At 45.4% G+C, this 24,473-nt stretch overlaps 3 protein-coding genes across 21 annotated transcripts in view; all 3 read right to left on the bottom strand.

Annotated features, from left to right (window-relative positions):
- PXK (PX domain containing serine/threonine kinase like) overlaps positions 1–1,001 on the bottom strand; it is a 94,414-nt gene extending 93,413 nt beyond the window's left edge. For 13 of the 14 annotated variants that reach the window (XM_032290289.1, XM_032290288.1, XM_032290290.1 and 10 more), the window contains exon 1: positions 797–1,001. In XM_032290289.1, coding sequence (XP_032146180.1) covers positions 797–898 — 102 coding nt within the window. In that variant the 5' untranslated portion in view covers positions 899–1,001. The remainder of the gene's footprint in view (positions 1–796) is intronic. The other variant, XM_032290295.1, reaches the window with a different exon arrangement.
- A 10,401-nt stretch (positions 1,002–11,402) lies between these two features.
- HTD2 (hydroxyacyl-thioester dehydratase type 2) lies at positions 11,403–23,483 on the bottom strand. 2 transcript variants are annotated; one of them, XM_032290272.1, is made up of 6 exons: positions 23,317–23,453; positions 19,145–19,242; positions 18,956–19,040; positions 14,415–14,491; positions 14,005–14,083; positions 11,443–13,559 (listed from the first exon to the last, which is right to left on the bottom strand). In XM_032290272.1, the coding sequence occupies exon 6, from the start codon at positions 13,383–13,385 to the stop codon at positions 12,879–12,881; it is 507 nt and encodes a 168-aa protein (XP_032146163.1). In that variant the 5' UTR covers positions 13,386–13,559; positions 14,005–14,083; positions 14,415–14,491; positions 18,956–19,040; positions 19,145–19,242; positions 23,317–23,453; the 3' UTR covers positions 11,443–12,878. The 2 variants fall into 2 exon arrangements, with proteins under 2 accessions (XP_032146164.1, XP_032146163.1); XM_032290273.1 differs by lacking the exons at positions 18,956–19,040; positions 19,145–19,242 and having other exon boundaries at positions 11,403–13,559; positions 23,317–23,483.
- RPP14 (ribonuclease P/MRP subunit p14) lies at positions 11,403–23,483 on the bottom strand. Of its 5 annotated transcripts, none has more exons than XM_032290276.1 (6): positions 23,083–23,483; positions 19,145–19,242; positions 18,956–19,040; positions 14,415–14,491; positions 14,005–14,083; positions 11,403–13,559 (listed from the first exon to the last, which is right to left on the bottom strand). In XM_032290276.1, the coding sequence occupies exons 2-6, from the start codon at positions 19,219–19,221 to the stop codon at positions 13,503–13,505; spliced, it is 375 nt and encodes a 124-aa protein (XP_032146167.1). In that variant the 5' UTR covers positions 19,222–19,242; positions 23,083–23,483; the 3' UTR covers positions 11,403–13,502. The 5 variants fall into 5 exon arrangements, with proteins under 5 accessions (XP_032146167.1, XP_032146170.1, XP_032146165.1 ...); XM_032290279.1 differs by lacking the exon at positions 23,083–23,483 and adding an exon at positions 23,027–23,049 and having other exon boundaries at positions 12,655–13,559; XM_032290274.1 differs by having other exon boundaries at positions 12,659–13,559; positions 23,317–23,471.
- Positions 23,484–24,473: the final 990 nt, after the last annotated feature.

The following is a 24,473-nucleotide window of genomic DNA, read 5'->3' as shown; positions in this document are numbered from 1 at the left end:
CTTTCAAAAAAAGGTACAAGCAAATGAAAACAACCACGGTTTTAAAGCCCCATAAAATACAGTATATATAGCAGAAACGAACTCTGTCCGTGTTTGCTATGAGGACCTATTACTCCTTTATGCTACTCGAGTGGATTTTAAACTCGAATGCTACCACTGCCCACTGAAGAGCAAGTTAGAAAAGCACATTAATACACCTGCTTCAGCAGTCCCCCCTGGCTGCTACCCCCACCACTTCCCGGGGCCAGGGCCAAGCAGCTGACGAGGAAACGGGGCTGCAGACCCCAGCCACTTGCACTCTGCTGTCCCAACAAGTAGGATCTGAAGTCACACTTCCATTTGGCCCGGCACTCACTCATTCCCATCACCCAGACCCTCTGCTGCCAGAAGGAAACTCCACGGCCTCAAAGAGGAAAAGGCTGGCGGCGGGCAGGAGAGGATAGTCCTGAGCGGTCTCGTTCCCGCTCCCCCCGCCCAAGGTGAGCCCGGGGCTCCCGCACCTCCCGCCCCCCAACTCGGAGGCGCTTTCCAGGTCGCCGCCGACCTCCTTCCACCCCGCAGCGCCGGGGGCTGCGGTACCCATCCTCTGCCCCACCGGGCCTCTGCGTTCGCCTGGGCCCCGGGGGCCCTGACCCAGACCCAGCGGCGCGCCACAGCCCTCCCGGCCAGGGCCGCCCACCCTGTGGCCCGCTCCCCGTCCCACGACCCTGTCCGGCCAGCGCCCTGCAGCCCGCAGCCCCTTCGTGGCCCGGGGCCGCCCCACGCCGCCCGCCCGCCCGCCCGCAGGGCCGCGCACCGTGTGGGACTGCAGGCTCTGGCTCGCCTCGATGGCTGCTGTCAACGGCACCGTGTCGTCCAGCAGCACCTTGCCGGCTGGCGGCTTCTCCATGAAGGCCATCCCGGGACGCCCGGCCGCCGCCGCCCAGGGACGCGAGGCAGGAACCCGAAGCGCCGACTCCCGCCGCCCGCCCGGCTCCAACGCCGCCGCTGTCAACACGCGCCGCCCCACGCGCTGCCGGGCCCGTGGGGTCCTAGCGCCGCCCTCCCCACCGCCGCGGCCGCCCCGGAGTCCTAGCGCCGACGCAGCGGAGACGCTGCGGGGGCCGCCAGCAATGTCGCCCGCAGGCCCGCGCATCCGCCTCGCGGCTGCCAAGCACCTATGCCTCCCACCTCCTCGCAGCCTCACCGCAGACTCGGTGCCCTTAGCTCCGGGCATCGGACCTGGGAACACCACCCTAAGCCATCACCACCAGGATCCTCAGATCCAGAGACGCCTGGTCCTGAGCCCTGGGATCCAGGAATCTTCAGGGCGAGATTTCCAAACCAGGCCTCTCAGAACTGGGCTTTTCTGGGACTGTACGTCTTGAAACCCTCAGAACTGGACCTCTCTCATCCCTCCAGGCCCAAGAACCCTAAAACTCAGATAAAGGGCCTTCAGGATGGGACCCCCAGTCTGAGCCCTGCAGACCCAGAGGCTTTCTGAAACAAGCCCTTCAGATTGAGACTTCACAGGGACTCTTGAACCGGCTCTTCAGACCTGAACACCTAAGAGCTGGACCCCATAATTGGAGGCCTTGAATCCCAGAACACTCAGAACCAAGCTCTAAGAACTGGAGACCCTATAAAATGGTCCAGAGACCCCTGGCCTCTACTCTTGGCTCCCACTGCTTGCTCAGCCACATCCCTTAGACTTAGGAGTTTTTGATCCCACCATATGGACTCGAAGAACTTCAAACCAAGAGCCAAGCCCGAGAACCTTGGGATCAACTTCTCAGCCCTAAATCAGCCCACAGTCTGCCTGAACCCAAAGCCATAATCCTGGCACCACCTCATTCCCTACCCCCCATACACACATAAAGTTTCACCCACACTGCCCTCTCCTAGGGCAGCATTCCAGGATAGTGAAGAGTTAAGTTTAGAATAGGATGACCATCATCTCCATGGCTCTGGCATTTACCGGCTATGTGATCTTGAATAAGTTACCCAACCTCTCTGAGTCCCAGCTCCCCAATCTGCAAAGTGGGGATAAAGTTATTTGTATGAAAAGGTTAATACAAGGAATGCAGTAGACTGGGAAGGGGCTTGGCACATAATAAAAACTCAAACAGTACCAGGCACCACCGCTCATGCTTGTAATCCCAGTACTTTGGGAGTGCCAAGGCAGGTGGATCACCTGAGGTCAGGAGTTTGAGACTATCCTAGCCAACATGGCAAAAACCTCCTCTACTAAAAATACAAAAATTAGCTGGGCATGGCGGCACACCCCAGTAGACCTAGATACTCAGAAGGCTGAGGCAGGAGGTTGCAGTGAGCCAAGATCGTACCACTGCAGTCCAGCCTAGGTGACAGAGTGAGATTCCATCTTAAACAAACAAACACAAAACCAACCAACAAACAAACAACAACCTCAAACAGTGGTCAGGTGTGATGGCTCCCCTTTGTAATTCGAGCACTTTGGGATGCTGAGGAGAGTGGATGGCTTGAGCCAAGGAGTTCAGCCTGGGCAATGTGGTGAGAGCCCATCTCTACAAATAAAATTTTAAAATAGCTGGGCATGATGGCTCACACCTGTGGTCCCAACTACTCGGGAGGCTTAGGTGGGAGAATTTTTTGAGCACAGGAGGTTGAAGCTGCAGTGAGCCACGATCGTGCCACTTCACTCCAGCTTAGGCAAAAGAGCAAGACTCTGCCTCTAGAAAAACAAAGTCAATATTAGTTTCCTCCTTCCCCTACAGTTCACAGAATGGAAGGTTCCTAATTCTTAAATTTGCCTCCACTAAATTTCTACGTTTCATATAAGGAAACAAAGTTTCTTGGCAATCCCACCATCACCACCAAAATTTGACATCACAGGAAAGGCCCACATCATATATAAAGGGTCCCTTCTCCAGATCTCAAGCTTAATGGGATTGCTGGGCAGCCCCATGGAGTCAAGTGGCCATGACAGACTGGCCTTGGGGGCCAAGATCCAATAAAGCAAGCTAGATGTGAAGAAGGAATCATGGAACTTCATGATTCAGCCCTAAAATAATCAGAACTTTCCCTCCATTCCATTTTTGTCTCACTGTATTTAAAAGCAGCAGTCTATTAAAGCAAAACCATATGTCATTTAGGGAGGATTCAACTTTTTACTTTCATTTCTTTGTTTAAGGCAAATTATTTCACTGCCAGAGTCACAGAAACCAAAATCCAGCTATAATCCTATCGTGATATGGACTGACCAAGACAAGGTTCTTTTCTCTTCCTGCTGGTAGGATTATAAATTGGCCCGACCTTTCTGGAGGTCATTCATACATTCATTCAACAATTATTTGCCAAGTACCTACTATGTAATAGGCCTGGTACTAGGAGCTAAAACAAATATATATTAAAAGCTTTAAAAATGTCCTTATGCTATGACCAAGTAATTCTGCGTCTAGGAAGGTATCCTAAGAATATCCTAAGAATAATCAGAGATCAGAGCAAAAAAATAGCGTGCAAGGATAAATGTCTAACAATTGAGTTTTGGACAAATCTTGGTACAATCGTGAACTTTTTGCAACATTAAAAATCAGGCCAGGCTAAGTGGTGCATGCCTGTAGTCCCAGGTACTTAGGAGGCTGAGGTGGGAGGATCACTTGAAACCAGAAGGTTGAGGCTGCAGTGAGCCAAGACTGCATCACTGCATTCCAGCCTGGGCAACAGAGCAAAACCTGTCTCAAAAAATATATAAATAAGAATAGTCACATAATTAAAGAATATTTGATGATCTTGAGAAATGCTCTTTTTTTTTTTTTTCTTTTGAGACAGAGTTTCACTCTTGTTACCCAGGCTGGAGTGCAATGGCGCGATCTCGGCTCACCGCAACCTCCACCTCCTGGGTTCAGGCAATTCTCCTGCCTCAGCCTCCTGAGTAGCTGGGATTACAGGCACGCGCCACTGTGCTCAGCTAATTTTTTGTATTTTTAGTAGAGACGGGGTTTCACCATGTTGACCAGGATGGTCTCAATCTCTTGACCTAGTGATCCGCCCGCCTCGGCCTCCCAAAGTGCTGGGATTACAGGCGTGAGCCACCGCGCCCAGCCCCCCGAGAAATGCTCTTACTAGTAGGCAATTTAGCATCTGTATAATCCCAATATATCTATAGGACAAACACCAGAAGGAAATATATCAAAATATGGTCTGAGTACAGAGGCTCACACCTGTAATCCCAGCACTTTGAGAGGCTGAGGTGGACAGATCACTTGAGGTCAGGAGTATGAGGCCAGCCTGGACAACATGGTAAAACCCTGTCTCTCCTTTTAGAGAAAAATTAGCCAGAGCGTGGTGACTCACACCCGTAATCCCAGCTACTTGGGAGGTTGAGGCAGGAGAACCACTTAAAGCCAAGAGGTGGAGGTTGCAGTGAGCCGAGATTGTGCCACTGCACTCTAGCCTGGGTGACAGAGTGAGACTCCAACTCAAAAATAAATAAATAGACTGGGCGCAGTGGCTCACACCTGTAATCCCAGCATTTTGGGAGGCCGAGGTGGGCAGATCATGAGGTCAAGAGATCAAGACCATCCTGTCCAACATGGTGAAACCCCGTCTCTACTAAAAATACAAAAATTAGCTGGGCATGGTGGCACACGCCTGCAGTCCCAGCTACTCCAGAGGCTGAGGTAGGAGAATTGCTTGAAACTGAGGCGGAGGTTGCAGTGAGCTGAGATCAAGCCATTGCACTCCAGCCTGGCGACAGAGGGAGACTCCATCATAAACAAACAAACAAACAAATAAATAATGGTGGGCCTCTAAGAGGCAGAATCACGAGGCTTTATTCTGTATGCTTTTCTGCATGTAGCTTTTATGATTAAGGGGGAAAATGTTAGATAACTGGAGTCCAGTGCTCTGACAACTGGTTCCGTAAGTTAGAAGAGTAACAGGAAGAAGGCTTCTCTGAATCTGGCCACTGGGAGTTAGCTCCATTTTCTCTGTAATCTGTGCAAACACACAATCCAAATGCTTTTTTAAGAGAAATCGACTTGTCCATGGTTCATACCTTACAAGCAATTTCACATGCTCTGAGGAATGCATTTTGCATACTTTTCCAAATTAGATTATTTTTGTTTAAGATTATATGATTGGTAGATAACAATCTCCATGCATGTGTTTTTGACAAATGATCACAGTAGTGATTTTTTTCAAAGTCAGTAAGTGGTACTTAAAAACTTTCGATATTGCAGGTCCTGTAGAGGACAAAATGGAAAAGAAGCAAACTCCTTTTTGTCCAATAATTTTTGAGGGTAGAAAAGATTGTCACAGTAATCCTGGCACCTTGGGAGACTGAGATGGCAGGATGGCTTGAGGCCAGGAATTGAAGACCATCAGGGTAACATAGTAAGACCCTGTCTCTACAATGTTTTAAAAAATTAACCAGGTGTGGTGGTGCGTAGTGCATGCCTGTAGACCTAGCTACTCAGAAGGCTGAGGTGGGAGGATATCTTGAGCCTGGCAATTTGAGGTGGCAGTGACCCGTGATTGTACAACTGCCCTTCAGCCTGGGCAACCCAGCAAGACTGTCTATTAAAAAAAAAATTAAAATCAAAAATTAAGGAAATCAGCAGATGAACCATACAGGGAGAGAAAAGTTGTTCTATGGAAAGGAATTCAAATACTTTTCTCCCCGGAAGGGAAGTGAACAGAAAAGGAATTAGAATTGAAGGTCAGAGTTGCAAAGGTCATGAAATAACAACCTTGTCTAGTTTTCCTTTCTAAGGAAAGGAAACTGAAAGTGAGAAATCAGGTGTTTGATGGAGTGAAGCCAGAGACAAGCTCTCAGTCTACCCTTTCCCTTTCTCTGCGAATTCTTCTGGGAAGTGAGGCCCTTAAAATAAATATTGTGGTGAGCCTCATGATTTATTTTTATCTATCCAAATCAGTGTCTTGTCAGTGATTCTCTGAGGATACTGGACTTAAACTGGATTCATGATCCATGGGGAACCAGGTTTCAAACCCCAGGACAGCCTCAATATCCATTTGGCATTTGAAATGGCTAAGACCTGGCTGGGCATGGTGGCTCATGACTATAATCCCAGCACTTTGGGAGGCCAAGACAGGCAGATCGCTTGAGCCCAGGGGTTTGAGACCAGGCTAGGCAACATAGTGAGATTCCTGTCTCTACAAAAAGTCAAAAAATTAGCTGGGTATGGTGGCACGTGCCTGTGATCCCAGCTACTCAGGACGCTGAGTTAGGAGGATCACATGAGCACAGGGAGGTCGAGGCTGCAGTAAGCTGTGATCCCACCACTGCACTCCAGCCTGGATGAGAGAGAGAAAAGAGAGAGAGAGAGAGACAGAGAGAGAGAGAGAGAGAAAGGGAGGGAGGGAGGGAAAGAAATGACTCAGGCTGAACCTGGGGCAAGGCTGGAGCTGATCTGAATTAAATCAATTTTGTTTCTATAGTCTCAGGCTGCCTAAAGCTAAAGAGGAATGAGGGAACCTCAGCTTTCTCAGCTTTTGCCACACACACAACTACTCAGGGCTAGCAAATATATATATATATATATTTTTTTCCACTGTTGCCAAATGTTTAGATGGCCCACAGGTTGTTTGTCTAACAACTTGATGTTTGCCCAGATTGACTGAAGATAATGAATTTTAGTGAGGATGCTCCTAGGCTTGGCAACTACTCTACGAAATCAAATCATAGAAGCTTGTGAAAAACTCAGTGTTTCCTAAGCAGCATGGCCTCCCAACTCAAAATGCTTTTATTTTTTTAAATATTCATGAGCTGGATCTAAAACAACAAAACTCAAGCCACAGTCATTCTTATTTCCTTTACGTGTTATTTTCCACCTCATCACAGGGACTTTCGCCCAGGGTTTATAAGAAGGTCATTTGAATTGCTTTATAGCTAAGAACCACCTTAGGAATGAACTGTGGGGCCTCCGATTAATCTTGTATTTACGTAGCATTAACATTGGTTCTGGGTTCCTTATGATTTTGAATTTAAATGGTTTCTTCTAGCTGGTGATTCTACTCTAACCCACAATTTCTCTGAAGATGCTGAGAATTCATTTATCTGCTGTGTTTGTAAGCCTAAATAAAAGCAAAGATAAGAACAAAGGAGGTGAAACATCTGAGACCCTGGAGATACCTGTGGACCAAGACTAATTTGGCAGCACTCCCATCCTGCTCAGACAGAGCTAGGTAATAAGCTATGTTGACACATGAGGCATTCACATTGGCACAGTTGCTCAGTGACAGTCATCCCTTGGTAGAAAATGTTTTAATATAAAAACTTAATGGATGTATGTAATAGCAATTTTCTTTAGGAATAAATTGGTCACTGAATCATACTCTAAAATCATAAAGGAAAAATGACTAATAATTCAGCACAAAATGAAAACCTGTGGTTACCTAAGAGGTATCAGTGTGCATTTAGCAATTTCTTCTTTTTCTAGGTGAATACGCACGTCAGGTCCACAAGACAAACGGTGTCTGTTGCCAGGCTTTCTTCCCATTGCTACTCAAGATTTGCTGTTCAGAAAAAGAAATGAGTGGCATTTCACCAGCATGGAAATGTTTCTAATAGAACCTAAAAATCCATTAAGCAATTTTCCAGTACATTAGGCTAAAAGTGCTTAAAATGGGTATCTCTTTCTGTGACAATTAAACATCACATAATTTGCAGTCGCATAATGCCCCTATATAGAAAGTGCTAGGACAACTTGGCCTATTTATTTTATTTTATTTTATTTTAACACAGAGTCTCGCTGCTGTTGTGGTCCTGTTGCTCAGGTTGGAGGGCAGTGGCATGATCTTGGCTCACTGCAACCTCTGCCTCCCAGGTTCAAGCAATTCTCCTGCCTCAGCCTCCCGAGTAGCTGAGGCTACAGGCTTTCACCACCATGCCCAGCTAATTTTTATATTTTCAGTAGAGACAGGGTTTCACTATGTTGGTCAGGCTGGTCTCAAACTCCTGACCTTGTGATCCACCTACCTTGGCCTCCCAAAGTGCTGGGATTGTAGGTGTGAGCCACTGTGTCCAGCCTTAACTTGGCCTATTTTAGTCATGACTTTTTTACTCACTTCCAAATCTGACCTGGTACAGTCAAGGCCACTTCTCAATTATCTGGGAGAGGATTTCCTAATTTGAGGGTCACTCAAGCGTTCATTGAAAGAGTCATAGACTCAGAATGAGAAAGCCAAGCAACCAGTTGTCCTTATAGCCAGCTTTAACAAAACATGAGTGGTTTGACAATCTTGGCTCTGGATAAAAATGACGTTATTATTTAAAGAGAAGTACTGATAACTTCTTGTCGACTTCTCTGTTCCAACTTTTATTTATAGATTTCAAAGACCATGATTCTTAGGGAATATAAAAATGCGGAAATCTGTATGCAGAGGCTCATTCCAGCACTTTGGGAGGCCAAGGCAGGAGTATCGCTTGAGACCAGTCGTTCAAGACCAGCCTGGGTAACACAGTCAGACCCCCATCTCTACAAAAATTGAATACATTTTTTAAAAGTGAACATGAAGACCGAACACAGCGGCTGATGCCTATAATCCCAGCACTTTGGGAAGTCAAGGTGGGAGGACTGCTTGAGCCCAGGAGTTTGAGTCTAGCTTGGGCAACAAAGTGAGACTTCATCTCTGCAAAAAAATAAAAAAATAAGCCAGACATGGTGTTGTGCACCTGCAGTCCCTGCTATACAGGAGGCTGAGGCAGGATTGTATAAGCCCAGGAAGGGCTGCAGTGATTGTACCACTGCAACTCCAGCCTGCCAGACAGAGTGAGACTCCATCTCAGAAAAGAAACAAAAAAACAGTGGAAATGCTTACACTGAAAAGGTACTTTTAAAAGTTACACAGTAGAAATCAACTATCATTCAGATCTGACATCCCTTCCCCAACCTATACTTCTCATCTTTAGGCTAACCCTTAAGCAATTCTGCAGTGAAGACAAATAATCTTAGAAAAAGGGTAGGTGATATGCATGAGTGGAAGACTTTCAACTAATGGTATTAGGAAAATGCTACAACTCTAGCAGGGAATAAGATCTAGAACGTTCAGAAAGCAAAAAGATTGCTATAGAATTACTCCAATTACTTTAATGCCATATAAGATGCTGTTATTTTGAGATGGCTGTTCATAGAGCCAACAGAAGTAGCCCTGCAAAGCTGTCTTTTGTCGGGGAAACTTGCATTTGCAGACAATCTGCTTGATGCAGCCAGGCCTTTCCTTGTCTGGATCTCGGTGAAACCTGCCAGGCGCGGTGGCTCACGCCTGTAATTCCAGTACTTTGGGAGGCCGAGTTCGGCAGATCACCTGATAGACCAGCCTAGGCAACATGGTGAAACCCCGTCCCTACTAAAAATACAAAAATCAGCCAGGCATGGTGGCTGGCGCCTGTAATCCTACCTACTTGGGAGGCTGAGGCAGGAGAACTGCTTGAGTCAAGACCATGGAATTGTAATCCAGCCTGGGCAATGAGTGAAACTGTCTCAAAAACATTTATCATCTATTCTTTTGAGGGCTGCCACCTGTGGGGCTTCATTTACATAACAAGACCACTTTTGCTAGTCAGGCTTCCTCTTCTCTTGCTCCTAGAACCTGTTTTGCTGTGATCCGAGCCCAAACTTTCTGTAACCTTAAGGTGGTATTTAAGCTTCTAAAGCCTATTGGGTAGGGGCTTGGGGGGTAATCACTCTGTGGGTCTCCCCCACATGCAAGTTAATATTTGTATGCCTTTTCTCCATTGGTTTTTCAATGAACCTTCAGAGGGCAAAGGATAATTTTCCCCTTGGCCTCTATAGGAACCTAAGACCCATAGAATGATGGAAAAAAGAAAGGCTTTGGAGCCAAGCAGGCCCAAATTTGAATCCCAGATGTACTGCTTATTCACTGTACAACCTTGGTCAAGTCAGTTATCTGACTTATAAACAGGATAACCATTAACTTCACAAAGTTGTTTCAAGGATTAATGTAGAAAATCAGCTTATCGGGCATTGAAAAAATGGTGGCTATCAGTATCAATGATCACTTCCCAATCCAGTTATGGACCCAATTTTAAGACTGCTGCTAAATCCCACGGAATGAGTTCTGCAGGAGCAAGCAGTCTTGGCCTCAAGTCCATATATTTGTACCTCATAATCCCTATTTTGTCTTGCCATTTGAACACATTTTCAGCATGTCTAGTGATTCATCTTCAAGTAAGTCTTCTTTAAGTGGATCTCGGCCTGCATATGCTGTGGTATCTTTTCTCTTCACACTGATTTTGGTCTTATCTTCCCAGTTTTAAAGTACTAACTTTATACACAGCACTGCCCTCTAGCGACTACGATAATTCTTTCTAGCTGTCTGTTAAGCAGCTCTCTTGGTAAAAATTAAAATAAAAAATTCTGTCGTAGATTGTCTTGAATGTGCTGGCTGACACTAGAGAAATGAAAATCATAACTACGAGATACCATCTCACACCCAATAGTAATCTGAAAAACAATTTGACAATTCTTTAAAGTTACATGACCCAGCAATTCCACTCCTACAGAGAATGAAAACGTGCACACTTTTTTTTTTTTTTTTTTTTTTTTTAAGACGGAATCTTGCTCTTTCGCCAGGCTGGAGTGCAATGGCACAATCTTGGCTCACTGCAACCTCCCGTCTCCCGGATTCAGGGGATTCCCCTGCCTCAGCCTCCTGAGTAGCTGGGACTACCGGTGTGTGCCACCACACCCAGCTAATTTTTTGCATTTTAGTAGAGACGATGTTTCACCATGGCCAGGATGGTCTCGATCTCCTGACCTCATTATACACCCGCCGTGGCCTCCCAAAGTGCTGGGATTACAGTCGTGAGCCACCACGCCTGGCCCAAAAACCTCTTCTATAATGTTCATAGCATTATTCTTAACCAAAAAGCAGAAATAATACAAATATCAATTGATGGATGGGTAAATACAATGGATTATTCAGCCATAAAATAGAATGAGGTACTCATACATGCTGTAACATGAACCCTGAAACCACGCTGTATCAAAGAAGCCAGTTCCAAAGGACCACATATTGTATGAACTTATATGAAATGTCCAGAACAGGGAAATCCATAAACAGAAAGGAGCCTGGTGATTCCCTAGGACTGGAGGAGAGAAATGGATTGACTGCTAATGGGGGTTTCTTTTGGGGATGAGAAGAGTTATATGAAAAATTGCTTTGGTGATGGCTATACAACTTTGTGGATATACTGAAAACTGATCTGTACACTATAAAAAGGTGAATTTTATGGTATGTGAATTATGTCTCAATGTTATTTAAAAATGGAAAACAAAAGTGTTGGCTGTGTTGGGATGGCCATTTAGTACTAACATGTTAGGCATGTTTCCCCTTCAAAAACCCACCCCCAGTCTTAAGAATTTGGCATCCATGGTCTTAATATATATATTTTTTAAATAAGCATGTATTATTTATATAATGAGAGGTAGATCCACGTTTTCAAGGAATAATCTTAACTTTTAAAACAGAAACTGCACTTAAGAACACTAGTAGAGGTTGGTTGACACCCTGAAAGACGTTTTTAACTGTGGGCCAGTCAGCTTCAAACTCAGGAAAACCTCTCACCTCCATTGCAGGGGAAATGGGCAACAGTAATAGTAGCTGCTGCTGACAGGCTGGGCCCTGTGCTTAACTCCATCTATTATCTTCCCCAATTATCCCACGTGGCAGGTGTTACCATAGATCAGGCAGTGCATATAACTGAGACCAAGGGCGCACATACGCCCCTTCCCTGAAACGCAAGTCTCACAGAAGGCAGAGCAAGATGCCACCTTGGTGTAAACAACAAATTACAATAAACTCTGACTCAGTAACTACTGAAGAGCAGGGTCTAAGGATATTCACTGATAAAAGGTAGGTGTTCAAAGATGATCCAACTTCTATTTTTGTCTTTAGTAATCGATACACAGTTGAAATTCAGTGAGAAGCTGCTTCTACACAGATATAGGAAGGGTTTTGTTATCCAAATGCAAATCTATCTAGGTCTGAATTCCTAAAAGTAGAATCTTTTTCTTTTGAGATGGAGTTTTGCTCTGTCATCCAGACTCAAGTGCAGTGGTATGATTTCAGCTCACTGCAACCTCCCAGGTTAAAACGATTTTCCTGCTTCAGCCTCCCAAGTAGCTGGGTGCCTGCCACCACGCCCAGCTAATTTTTGTATTTTTAGTGGAAATGGGGTTTCACATGTTGACCAGGCTAGTCTTGAGCTTCTGACCTCAAGTGATTCGCCTACCACGGCCTCCCAAAGTGCTGGGATTATAAGCGTACGCCACCACACCTGACTTAAAAGTAGAGTCTTTAGGTAAGTAACCTTCCCAATACTTTTTTTTTTTTGAGACAGGGTCTTGCTCTGTCACCCAGGCTGCAGTGCAGAGGTGCGATCTCAGCTTCTCATTGTAACCTCCAGCTCTTGGGCCCAAGCAATTCTCCCACCTCAGTCTCCCAAGCAGCTGGGACTACAGGCCCAAGCCACCAAGCACTGCTAATTTTTACATTTTCTTTTTGTAGAGATGAGGTCTCACCATGTTGGCCAGGCTGGTCTTGGACTGCTGACCTCAAGTGATCCATCTGCCTCAGCCTCCCAAAGTGCTAGGATTACAGTTAGGAGTCACCATGCATAGCCTATTTCTTGAATTTCAAAAAAACAAAAAACAACAAAAAAAAAAAACAGGGAGAGAATTCCTGCATACACTCTTGCATAAGGCCAAACCAGAAAGTGGGCATTTGAACAGCCCTCTATCTGTTCCCTTCCCCTAACTAGGATGGGCTTCTGGGCCTATCAACCATTCTTTGGTGAAGAGCAGCAATCCATTTCCCCAAAGGCTCTATAATAACAGCATTGGTGTTTGAGGTTGCATCTTTAAACACGTATTTCAGGATTTAGAAGCTTCTGGAACCATAACTTTAACCCAGCCTTCCATAACAGTCTTTTTACTTTCTACTACTGAACATGACACTGCAATAATAGCAATGAACCGCTTTAGCTTTTTCACTTCTGCAGAAGCTAAAACAACTTCTCCAATATATAAAGGGGCTGGAAAGCTAATTTCCTGGGAAAGAAATACACAGCCTGGCCCTGGCATTTTAGTTCCCAGGAGAGCTGAGATAAGTCCATTGATCAAAACTCCATGTACAATTGTATTTCCAAACTTGGTGTGTTTTGCAAAGTCTTCATTTAGATGCAAAGGATTGACATCCCCTGTTAACTCTGAGAAGGTAGCCACATCCGTCTGTGTGAAGGCCCTCCTAAGTTCAGCACGGTCTCCAACTCTGATGTGCATACGCTGAAAGTGCTGCAGGGTCAGCACCGGGAGGTTCAGGCAGACTCTCCTCTGGAGCCCACCCCACCAAAGGTGATGGCTGGAAATTAGTGGGAACATCTTCAGCACCCTCAAATTTCATCAAGAGCTTTTAGCCTGCTTCAGTCTTCAAACATGCAGGCACCAAAAAATAAATCTGAGAGTGGAGGAATGTTTCCAAAATAGAAGACTATTCCTTCAATCCAATACTAGTTCCCTACTATTACCAGATAACGCCAGGAGGAATGGAGAAACCTACAAGAGAAAGAAAAAGGTTACGACATCAAGAGAAACTGCACTGAAGTACAGGGCAATGTGGAAACATGTCCAGTTTTACAGGATAAACAAAGTGAATGCAGGCGCATTTTAAAGAGCATCCCAAGAGGAAGCCTTCGATAACAAGTAGTCATAGCTCAAAAGGAGCATACCAATATATAACACCCAAAGCATTAAGTGTTAAATGAAAAATAAGACTTAACCACAGAGTAGCAACTTTTATCCCAGAACAATCTCCCACAGGCTTTAAAATCTTAAGTGCTGTGTCTCACATTTTTTAAAACAATCAAGTCCTTTATTTTCCCCTACTTAGATCATGTTAACCATATTACATTTATGCAAACACAAAAACGAGCTATGTATATTAATAAGCGATTGAGCCATCATCAGTCTTGTTTGGAATATGTGAGGGAATAGTCTTTACCTGAATCACCCGGAAAGCACATTTTTTGCCTTTATAGGATCCTAACAAGGTCAAAGAGCTCCACAATTTGACAAGACCACTGCAGAAAGATCAAGAAAATACATAGTATATCACAGGCAGAAAACAAAATGAATCTCAACTAAAGGTTTCTGAAATATTCACTTCGGACTTTGCAACTATAACCATCAATGTGAAACTATAGCTGTAACCAAAGCATAAGTTTTGCTCTCTCTAGAGTACAAGTTTCTGGTGGATGAATGTTCATATTCACTCCAGTTTAAATTCCCAAAAGCTGCTCAGAGTTTACAATGACAATATTATTCTCATTCTCAGAAGAAAGAATTTTTGCTCCAATTCTCCATCGGTCTCTCTGCCTTGTTATACTAGAAATATCCCACTCTCTGTCATACCTGCTACATATTCTCAAGATGGCTGACAAGGTCTTCTCTTCATAGCACAGGATGTCCAAAGGCAAGGCGGCATCAACCTGCATATGGAATAATACTATTAGCAGGCTGTTATCACCACTATTCTTGAATGCTTTGTCAAGTTTTGTCAAACACTGAATGTTTAGCTTTTATTCTCCACAACAGCTGTATTTAATGGTGCTGGTGCTTGAGTTGCCTATTTGATTACAGCTTCCCCTGCCTAGAATGTTCTGCCTACACCTCTTCATATGGCTGATAATCAGTCCCTCATCCTTTAAGCCTTCATTTAAATTGTTCCTTGACTGATCTTTAAGATGAGACAAAGTCAGCTTGCTATGTTCTTTCTTGTACGGGACACCATACTTCCTCTTTCATAATTCTCTTCATTCTTGTCACTAATTGCCTAACTTGTTTTCCTACTACAAGAACCAAGACCATCAGTCCACGCAGCAGAGGCCATGTCTGTTTGTTCGCAGCTATATAAATCCCAGGACAAAGTTTTCGAACTGACATACAGGTACACACAGGGATTTTTTTAATTTTGTATTTTAAAAAATTACAGATTCACAAGAGATCGCAAAGAAATGTACAAGGAGGTACATGCACTCTTCATCCAGCCTCCCACCATGTCAACGCCTTGCATAATTATAGTACAGTAGCAAAACTAGAAAACTGGTATTGGTAAAATCCAGAGGCTGAGATTTCACCAATTATGCATGTACTCATATTTATACCTGTGTGTGGCTATATGTAATTTTCCCACATAGGTCATAATAAAAGAATTGTACCACCATAAGACTCCCTATTCTACCCTTTACAGCCACACCCACTCTTCTTCCCCTACTCCTCACCCCAGCAACCATTAACCTTTCTCCAGACTATATAATTATTTTATTTCAAGAGTCTTCTATAAATGGAAACACCCAGTATGTAATGTTTTGTTACATTACATATGCTTTTTTTTTTCATTCAGCATAATTCTCTGGAGATTCATCCCTATTGTGTCTATCAATAGGTCATTCGTTTTCATTGCTGAGTATATTCCATAGCAGGAATGCACCATAGTCTATTCACCCATTAAAGGATATATGGGGTATTTTCAGTTTGTTATTAAAGCTGCTATGAATATTCATGTACAATGTACAGGCTTTTGTGTGAACCTAAGTTTTCATTCCTCTGGAATAGATGCCCAGGAGTGCCAATGCTGAGTTCTATGACAAATGCATGTTCAATTTGCTAAAGATACTTCCAAACTATGTTCCAGAATGGCTGCACCATTTTACATACCCATTGCAATGTATGAGTGATCCAGTTTCTTCGCATTCTTGTTAGCATTTAGTGTTTTTTTTTTTTGTTTTTTTTTTTGAGACGGAGTTTCGCTGTTGTTACCCAGACTGGAGTGCAATGGCACAATCTCGGCTTACTGCAACCTCTGTCTCCTGGGTTCAAGCAATTCTCCTGCCTCAGCCTCCCAAGTAGCTGGGACTACAGGTGCGCACCACCATGCCCAGCTAATTTTTGTATTTTTAGTAGAGACGGGGTTTCACCTTGTTGACCAGGATGGTCTTGATCTCTTGACCTCGTGATCCACCCGCCTCGGCCTCCCAAAGTGCTGGGATTATAGGCGTGAGCCACCACGCCCGGCCTGTTATTATTTCAGTCATTCTGCTAGGTACACAGCGGTATCACATTGTGTCATTAACGTGCAGTTCCCCAATGGCTAAGCATCTTTCCACGTGCTTGCCAACCATACATCCTCTCTAGTGAAATGTCTGTTAATGTTTCTGCCCATTTTCTAATTGGATTATTTGTTTTCTTACTATTGAGTTTTGATACTTCTTTATTATTATTATTTTTTGAGAGTCTCACTCTGTCACCCTGGCTGGAGTGCAGTGGTGCAATCTTGGCTCACTGCATCCTCCGTCTCCCAGGTTCATGCACTTCTCCTGCCTCAGCCTCCCAAGTAGCTAGAATTACAGGCGTGTGCCACCACACTCTGCTAATTTTTATAGTTTTAGTAGAGACAGAGTTTTGCTCCGTGCTACTGAAATGAACTTGACACCTGAAAAAAGAAAAAAAAAAAGACGGGGTTTTGCCATGTTGGCCAGGCTGGTCTCAAACACCCAATGTTAGGTGATCCACCCACTTCGTCCTCCCAAAGTGCTGGGATTATAGGCGAGAGCCACCACACCCCGCCTATTATTATTATTATTATTTTTGAGATAGGGTCTTGCTCTGTTAGCTAGGCTGCAGTGCAGTGGTGCAATCATAGTTCACCACAGCCTCAAACTCCTGGCCTCAAGCAGTCTTCCTGCCTTAGCCTCCCAAAGTGTTGGGATTACAGGCCTGAGCCACTGCACCAGGCCAAAATCATTTATATATTCTAGACACTAGTCCTTTGTTGGATATGTGGTTTACAACTATTTCCCCCCAGTCCATAATTCATCTTTTCATCCTTTTTCTCCCCCACAGTGCTGTGATCACAGCTCACTGCAACCTGGAGCTCCTGGGCTCAAGCAATCGTCCCACCCCAGCCTCCTAACTAGCTGGGACTATAGGTGCAACACCACCATGCCCAGCTCAATTTTTTAAATTTTTTGTATAGATGAGGTTTCACCAGATATCCAGGCTGGTCTGGAACTCCTGGGCTCAAGTGATCCACCCACTTGGCCTCTCAAAGGGGTGGGATTATAGCTGTGAGCAACCGTGCCTGCCATTTTCATCCTCCTAAGAGTCTTTTGCAAAATATAAGTTTTAAATTTTGATGAGGTACTTAGCATCTTTTGATTTGACGGACATTTGATTTGATGGACAGATGTATCAGAAAATAATTTCCTGAGCATCCTCTGTCTTCTCTCAACTTCCAACTCTACTTCTGTTCTCAAAGGAATGCTAAGACAAATCTGCTTAAAGTGTGGGCCTATGACAAAATAGGGAGTTCAATCGGAATGTAAACCAATAGTATAATTAATCACAGTGTTTAGTTCAGTTCATCTTTTTTTTTTTCATAAGGAGCCTTTTTTTTTTTAATTTTTTTTTTTTTTTTTTTGAGATGGAGTCTTGCTCTGATGCCCAGGCTGGAATGCAGTGGTGCCATCTCAGCTCACTGCAACCTCCACCTTCGGAGTTCAAGCAATTCTCATGCCTCAGCCTTCCAAGTAGCTGGGACTACAGGTGTCACCACCACACCCAGCTGATTTTTATGTTTTTAGTAGAGAAGGGGGTTTCACCATGTTGGCCAGGCTGGTCTAAAACTCCTGACCTTAAGTGATTTGCCCGCCTTAGCCTCCCAAAGAACTGAGATTACAGGCATGTGCCACAATGCCCGGACCATAAGGAGACTTTCTCATTAAAAGTGATAGTGTGCTGATTCTGCTGCAAATTCCTCATCTCTTCAAGATGGTCAGAGAGTTTGCAGGCTGCCAGTCTAGGCCACACTTTGAGGAGCACTGTGCCAGAACAAACATCTGTCTAACATGTTCCTTGTCAAACAGAAGGCATAATAGAATAAACCTATCAAAATTCATCACTTCTCAAAGTCTACTTCTACAACTTCAAACAGAGTTTTAAAATAATCTCTAGGGGAACCCCCATATACTACTGGTTGGAATGTAAATGTACAACCACTATAGAGAAGAGTATGGAGGTTTCCCAAAAAACTAAAAATAGGTCAGGTGTGATGGCTCATATCTGTAATCCCAACCCTTTGGGGGGACAAGGTAGGAGGTCTGCTTGAGGCCAGGAGCCTGGACAACATACTGAGACCTCATCTCTACTAGTAAAAAAATTGGCTGGGCATGGTGGCACATGCCTGTGGTCCCAGCTATGCGGGATGTTGAGGTGGGAGAATCACTTGAGCTTGGGTGCTGAGGCTGCAGTGAGCCATGACTACGCCACTGTACTCCAGCCTAGGCATCACAGCAAGACGTCATCTCGAACACAAAAAAACAAAAAGAAAACAGAACTAAAAATAGAATACTATTTAATCCAGCAAGTCTACCATCGAGCATACATCCAAGTGAAAGGAAATTAGTATCAAAAAGACATGTGCACTCTCATATTTATTGCAGTACTATTCACAATAGCCAAAATATAGAATCAACTTAAGTGCCAATCAACGGATAAATGGATAAAGAAAATGTGGTATGTATTACAATGGAATATTATTCAGCCATAAAAAGGAATGAAATCCTGTCATTTGCAGCAACATGAATAGAACGGGAGGCCGTTTTGTTAGGTAAGCCACGCACAGAAAGACATTTTCTCACTCACGTGAGAGCTAAAAAAGTAGATCTCATGAGGATAGAAAGACTGGTGATTACCAGAGGCTGGGAAGGATGGGGGTGGAGAGGATGAAGCGGAAAAAAAGAAATATAAAGGTGTTTATTACAATAAATGAATAAAAAATTTAAAAATGCAGAGTTGTACAATTAAAAAACATTTTTTTTAATGTTTGAAAAGCATTCTTTCTGAATTTCTTACAAAGATCTTTGGCATGTTCAATCTACCAAGTGATTCCATACCTCCCCAAACAGGTCCTTCACGGCTGAAATAAGAAGCTGTTTGAACTGCGCAGCATTCAGTCCAACTCCACAATCTTGAAATTCTCTAAAAAAAAAAACATGAAAAAAAAAAGACATCATATAAATTTCATTCTATTGGGATTCATGTTAGAAAGTAATCTAAAATAGAACTTAGGAAACTAAACTTACAGGCAGACTTTCATGTAGTGGTGCTCGGAAGGGTTTTTGTAGACTACTCTTTCATATGTAGCAGCAGGGGCAGGCATCTTTCCCAGTGCTGATCACACCTACAGTAAGTCAAAAGGGCTAGAAATGACCAACGCACCTGCTATTTTTCAGTTTTGATGAGAATTTGGCCTATTTGTTTTTTTTTCTTTTTGAAGCAGGGTCTTACCCTGTCACCTAGGCTGGAGTGCAGTGGTACAATCACAGTTCACTGCAGCCTCCACCTCAGGCTCTCCAGGCGCAGATGATCCCATAGCCTCAGGCTCCTGAGTAGCGGGGACTATAGATGCATGCCACCACATCCAGAGAATTTTTCTATTTTTTGTAGAACAGGGTTTCACTATGTCATCCAGCCTGGTCTCAAACCCATGGGCTCAAGCAATCTGCCCACCTCAGCCTGCCAAAGTGCTGGGAGTACAAGTGTGAGCCACCACGCCCCACCTTCCTGTTTTGTTTTAAGATGGAGTCTCGTTCTGTCGCCCAGGCTGGAGTGCAGTGGCACGATCTTGGCTCACTGCAGCCTCTGCTTCCAAGGTTCAAGCAATTCTCCTGGCTCAGCCTCCTGAGTAGCTGGGATTACAGGCATGTACCACAATACCCAACTGATTTTTTTGTATTTTTAGTCGACAGGATTTCACCATATTGGCCAGGCTAGTCTTGAACTCCTGACCTTGTGATCTGGCCACCTCAGCCTTCCAAAGTGCTGGGATTACAGGCATGAGCCATCGCGCCTGGCATACTGTTTGGTTTTTAAGACTTCTGATCGCAGTAACTCGTCTAATTCTGGTCAAACTAAGGTTACCCATATGAATACAAGTTTTTATATTCTGCATATGCCAAATCACTGTACTCTTACTTAAAACCTAGTAACATAACTTTGGCTAACAATTTTTCTTACTGAGCACCCAGCTCTGTGCTAATAAACATTTCACATGCCTTAGCTTCTGTCTTCAAAACGCTTCTGAGGTAAGAGATATTATTATTCCCACTTTCAAGAAGAGAGCACAGAGGTTTAGTAAACACAGGTAACATCTGCCCAAGGGTACCCAGAGATTCCAACCACTCCTGAGCCTGCTCAAGACCTCTGATACGATACCTCTTAATCCAAAGGAAAAGAAAAGGAGTAAAATCTAAGACTTGAAGGTCCTCTTCTCGTTTACTCTCCGTCAACACAGAACACAAACAGAAGAATGAGGGGTGGCCGTTCTGCCATCTCCTCCCATCCTGGGTCTGCCTGCTTTCAGTCCAAAAGCCAGGTCTGGGCAGGACCATCCATGAAAGACAGAGCATACACAGCACAGGGCTTGAGAAGAGGAATTCCTGGAATGGGCACTCAACGCAGCTTCTAAAAGGTCTGAACTTTCAAGAAGGTACAACATGCTGACCTCTTTGTAGACTGTTCCTCTCCTTGGCTCCACATCAACCTTGCTCTCCCCATGGACGGGTCCTACTCATCTTTCAACTTTTAGTTTAAATGTCACCTCTTCATGGAGGTCTTTTCTGACACCCTGCTCTAAATTAAGTCCCCATGCTATGCAATCTCTTAACACTGCCTATTTAATATATGGATCACCCACTACAGGGACCAGGAAACTGAGGCCCAGTCAAGGAAAGGGACTGATCCAAGGTCACAGAGCTACGGACCGGCATTTCCAAAACCATTCTGGGCTAGACCGAGTTCTAAGCACTCCCAGATGACGACCTCTGCAGAAAAGATGTCAGGATCAAGGAGCTACAACTACCAATCCATTCAACAAACATGAATACTTTGGGGCCTGGAGTGGTGCTCATGCCTATAATCCCAACAGTTTATGGGGCCAGGAGTTTGAGACCAGCCTGGGAAACATAATGAGACCCTGTCTCTAAAAAATTTTTTTTAATTAGCCAGGCATGGTAGTGTGCCTGTAGTCCCAGCTACTCCAGGGGCTGAGGTGGGTGGACAGCTTGAGTCTGAAAGGTTAAGGCCACAGTGCACTGTGATTGTACCACTGCACTCCAGCCTGGGTGACAGAGCATGACCCTGTCTCCAAAACAAACTAACAAACCAAAACCACTATTATACTATGATAAAAAGCAGGTATTCAAATGAGGGAAAAGTGATAGTGGTAGGCCTATATATTCAAAAGAATCCTTGGTTTCAGGACAGCAGAAATAGTTATCTGATGCTTCTTTCCCAATCACTAGAGTGTCCCCTGAGTAGGGCAGGGAGAACAGAAACCTCATCTGTTTCTTTCATTGCTTGGCACCTAAGTGTTTTTTAGTGTTACTAACTGCTTTGATGGAGCTGGCTGCCAAAGTAGGGGAGTGAAATTATGCCAGGGGCTTAGAAGCCAGTAAAATGAAGACTCATGGAGCATTCATGAGATGGATAGTGGTGACGGCTGAACAGCGTTGTGAATATACTTAATGCCACTTACGATAAATTTTGTTACATATTTTTTGCAATTAAAGTGACAGCATTGTCCTCTGGAGGCTGTTCTGAGATTAAAGGAGAGGATGCCTGGGAAACTCTTCTGCACAGACTGGTATTAAATATATTCACCAGACTCTCCATAGATGTGGGCTCACGAAGTCACTGTCATCGTCACCTTTAAAGTAGTTTTGTTTTGAGATGGAGTCTCACTCTGTCGCCCAGGCTGGAGTGCAATGGTGCAATCACGGCTCACTGCAACCTCCGCCTCCCAGATTCAAACGATTCTCCTGCCTCAGCCTCCCGAGTAGCTGGGATTCCAGGTGTGTGCCACTATGCCCGGCTAATTTTTGTATTTTCAGTAGAGACGAGGTTTCACCATGTTGGCCATGTTGGTCTTGAACTCCTGACCTCGTGATCCACCCGCCTTGACCTCCCAAAGTGCTGGGATAAAGTCCGGCTTTTTGTTCGTTTGTTTGGAGGTGGAGTCTCACTCTGTCGCCCAGGCGACAGTGATGCCATCTCGGGTCACTGCAACTTCTGCTCTTGAGGTGAAGCAATTCTCATGCCTTAGCTTCCCGAGTAGCTGGGATTACAGGCGTACGTCACTATGTCCAGGTAACTTTTGTAATGGGGTTTCACCATGTTGGCTCAGGCTGGTCTCGAACTCCTGACTTCAAGTGATCCGCTGGCCTCGGCCTTCTGAAGTGCTGGGATTACAGGCGTGAGCCACCGCACCCGGCCTAAAGTCAGTCTTTTACAGAGGCTGCAGGGATGCTCCTAAACTGATTCCCCCTACTCTCCATCTCTACGGCAGCCAGTGAGTCTATTAACATCTACTCAAGCTACATCATTCCTCTGCTCAAAACCTTGCTAAGGTTCCCGTTTTACCCAGAGTAAGGCCAAAGTCTTTAGAGCAGCCTGCATGGCACTGCCTGATCCACAGGGCTGCTCCCTCCACAGCTCTGACCTCAAGCCCTGCCATTCTCCCTCCGCTCAATCCCCACCACCACACAGGCCTAGCCTAGCCCTTTCTCACGCGCCAGTCTCGCTCCCGCCTCTGGGCCTCGGCTCTAGCTTTTCCCCACGCCGGGAATGCTCTTCCTTCAGAGAGCCACCTGGCTCACACCCTTGCCTCCTTTTTGGCTTAGCTCAAATCTCACTCCCTTTGGACCAGTGCCCTTCTCGGCTAACACCGCACCCCATCCCCATGCCCCGTCCCTTTCTTCTTCACAGCCTTTTTCTACGACAATTACGTAACTCGTTTATCTTTATCTGTACTTCCCTCCCCCACCCCAACAGAAAGTCGACTTCCAGAATCTTGCTGTCCAGTTCACTGCTGTTGGCGCTAAAACACGGGTCGTGCACAGTGGGCGTGCAACGTACAGTTTTTGGACTAAATCAATTAATCACTTTAAAAACCTCAATTTCCCTACTGTTGAGCACTTGAGCGGCTTTCAGTTTTTTTCAACCACCACCACTCAGCTCTCACCTCGCGCCGGGAGCATGCAGCGCGCACAGCACACGGTTTCGAGGTCCCGCCCGGGCCTAGCAGCCACCCTCTGCGGTCGAGACCCTACGCGGCGCCGTATGGAGGCCTCCGACACCCGGGCCCGAAGCGGACCAGCAGCCAAGGCCGCGCTGCCCGCCCCGCGCATGCGCTGCCTGCGGGGCCGACAGAGACGGCGCCCGCACAACAACCGCTCTCTGGAGGGCTTCTACCTACCCAGTCTCCGTCGGACTCGCCTGACGCCTGCCCAGTCTCCTATTCCCCGTAAGCACCCGCCAAGGCTTGGGGCTCACCGGCAGCAGAAAGAGCTGGGCCTGGGAAACTCATGGTGACTTTACGTTTGGCTCTCCTCGCCCCGCCCCGCCGTGCGTGACGCCCCGGCGGATATGACGACACCGCGCGGCGCCTTTCTAAGGACTCTGGCGCGAATCCTGATCCGGAGCTGAGAGGGGCCGAGCTCGGCGCCCTCTGGTGTCCACTCCGGGAAAGCGGTGTATGCAATTTGCTTAGGGTGCTGTTTAGGGCGTGTTTATTCTGCTGGACTGTGCTTCATATCATCCATTTCTTCATGCATTCATTCATTCATTGAACAATTGTTTTGTTGGCTTTTTGAGACAGTTTCACTCTGTCGCCCAAGCTGGAGTGCACTGGAGCGGAGTAGCTGGGACTACAAATTATGGGCCACCATGCCCAGCTAACTTTTGTATTTTTAGTAGAGACGGGGTTTCACCATGTTGGCTAGGCTGGTCTCGAACTCCTGGCCTCAAGTGGTCTGCCCGCCTCGCCCACCCAAAGTGTTGGGATTACAGACGTGAGCAACTGCGCCCGACTCATTCTACAAATTTATTTTTTTAATTATATTATATTATAATGTATTTATTGAGATGGAGTCTCACTCTGTCGCCCAGGCTGGAGTGTAGTGGCGTGATCTTGGCTCACTGCAACCTCTGCCTCCCAGGTTCAAGTGATTCTCCTGCCTCAGCCTCCCGAGTAGTTGGGATTATAGCATCTGCCACCACCCCGGCTAATTTTTGTATTTTTAGTAGAGATGGGGTTTCACCATGTTGGCCAAGCTGATCTTGAACTCCTGACCTCAGGCAATCCGCCCACCTCGGCCTCCCAAAGTGCTGGGATTACAGGCTTGAGCCACTATGCTCCACCTGCAAATTTGTATCTAGCATCTCCTTTTCTCAATATCTCCTATGTCAAGCACTCCCCAAAGACAGGACCCGCTCTCATTGTCCCTTGTGACTCCCAGCACATAGTAGGTGTCCTATCTAGGTCGACCTGAAAAGACTTACTTTGTACCAGGCACTGAGCAAAGTATTTTACACATATTATCTCATGTAACCCTCACACAATCCTGAGATGGC

The sequence above is a fragment of the Sapajus apella genome, unplaced genomic scaffold (genome assembly GCF_009761245.1).
Source record: "Sapajus apella isolate SASKATOON/1434 unplaced genomic scaffold, GSC_monkey_1.0 scaffold23, whole genome shotgun sequence".
NCBI lineage: Eukaryota > Metazoa > Chordata > Mammalia > Primates > Cebidae > Sapajus > Sapajus apella.
The sequence above is the reverse complement of the archived record's forward strand: the minus strand, read 5'-3'. Positions and strand labels throughout refer to the sequence as shown.

Coding starts and splice junctions, on each gene's coding strand:
- HTD2 (XM_032290273.1), bottom strand. CDS start 13,385: ATGTTCCCACTAATTTCCAGCCATCACCTTTGGTGGGGTGGGCTCCAG.
- RPP14 (XM_032290276.1), bottom strand. CDS start 19,221: ATGCCTGCCCCTGCTGCTACATATGAAAGAGTAGTCTACAAAAACCCT. Junction 14,492..18,955: donor TGAAGGACCTGTTTGGGGAG/GTATGGAATCAC, acceptor TTCCATATGCAG/GTTGATGCCGCCTTGCCTTT. Junction 14,084..14,414: donor ATCTTGAGAATATGTAGCAG/GTATGACAGAGA, acceptor ATCTTTCTGCAG/TGGTCTTGTCAAATTGTGGA.